Source organism: Macrobrachium nipponense, chromosome 15 (assembly GCF_015104395.2).
Source record: "Macrobrachium nipponense isolate FS-2020 chromosome 15, ASM1510439v2, whole genome shotgun sequence".
NCBI classification, from domain to species: domain Eukaryota; kingdom Metazoa; phylum Arthropoda; class Malacostraca; order Decapoda; family Palaemonidae; genus Macrobrachium; species Macrobrachium nipponense.
The window spans coordinates 45,690,816-45,692,015 of NC_087208.1; the positions used below are offsets into that span (position 1 = coordinate 45,690,816).

Genomic DNA, 1,200 nt, shown 5'->3' on the forward strand with positions numbered 1-1,200 from the left:
GAAATGATTAAAAAATATACTGGAGATTTCAATGCTATTTAGAAAGTGATCAAATATTGCGATATGCGTATATTATTTCACAAGATGTGAAATTACTGGAGATTTCAATGCTATTTAGAAAGTGATCAAATATTACGTTATGCGTATTTATTTCACAAGGGAGGAAATTCCCCATTGATTCATCAGTTTGCCTATGAATTTATTCATTTATAAATTTATTTAATTTTTCACCTTCTTTTTAGTCAGTTTATTCAAACGCTCTTTTAGACATTCATTCACAATACATTTCATTTGTCCTCTACAGGTGGATATCAGTGAGAGACAGAAACCTTCAACAGCAATGGAAGAAATAGTTCAAAGAACAATACTTGAAATCAATTGCCCTTCAAGTATTTCATTGTAAACTTGCCTAAGGTTCTTCCACGAGCGCCTGTACCTTTCTTTGAATTCATTATTCTGAAGCATTGTATCGTGTATTGAAAAATTAATAAAATCCCATATAAAAAATTATTTTTTTTTACATTTTCCCTGTAAGCATTTATGAATTTCAGTAGAGATGAATTTGCAGATAACCACGCTAAAGAATGATTGCAGTCAGAGTTACTATTGGATTCATTTACTAAAATTACATTGAAATTAGGCACACTTATTTGAAGTGAGCTATTCATGTGAAGAAAAAATTATTTTGATGAAGTTTTGTGAAAGAAATAAAAGCAACACTTAAGTAATATTTAGCCTTCTCACTTATATATACCTTCGTAATTGTTAATTTTTTTTTACAAACTAAGAATATTCTGAGTATTATAAACATAAAGTTTTTATGTACATAAGAATGGGCATAGTTAGTGAACTCTTTCAAAAATATGACGACCATGACTTAGCAACTCGTTCTGGCTTAGGAGGTTTTAACTCTCCCCCTCATATTCACCCACTCCCCCACACCCCACATCCTCTAAGCAAGATTATCACCTTTATGAATTAGGGGGAGAGTGGGGTGGGGGGATGGAATTACATACAATCAAGCCCCTATCCAAAAAAAGGCGCGACAAGACCTCCAGCTTACTCGGGGTACATACTGAAATCTACTGTGAAATAGACCGTTGTTTCACCAATGAAGATTAAAATATATATTATATATATTATATCTCATTAGAATTTATTTTTCTGTACTGTTTAACATGCACATTATTTATAATTTTT

The 1,200-nt window shown here is 31.4% G+C and overlaps 1 protein-coding gene across 3 annotated transcripts in view; it reads left to right on the forward strand.

The window, feature by feature from the left end:
• LOC135194893 (protease inhibitor 2-like) overlaps positions 1 to 359 on the forward strand; it is a 16,428-nt gene extending 16,069 nt beyond the window's left edge. For all 3 annotated transcript variants that reach the window (XM_064221094.1, XM_064221093.1, XM_064221095.1), the window contains one exon: positions 305 to 359. In XM_064221094.1, the coding sequence (XP_064077164.1) occupies positions 305 to 318 (14 nt within the window). In that variant the 3' untranslated portion in view covers positions 319 to 359. The remainder of the gene's footprint in view (positions 1 to 304) is intronic.
• The last annotated feature ends 841 nt before the right edge of the window (positions 360 to 1,200 follow it).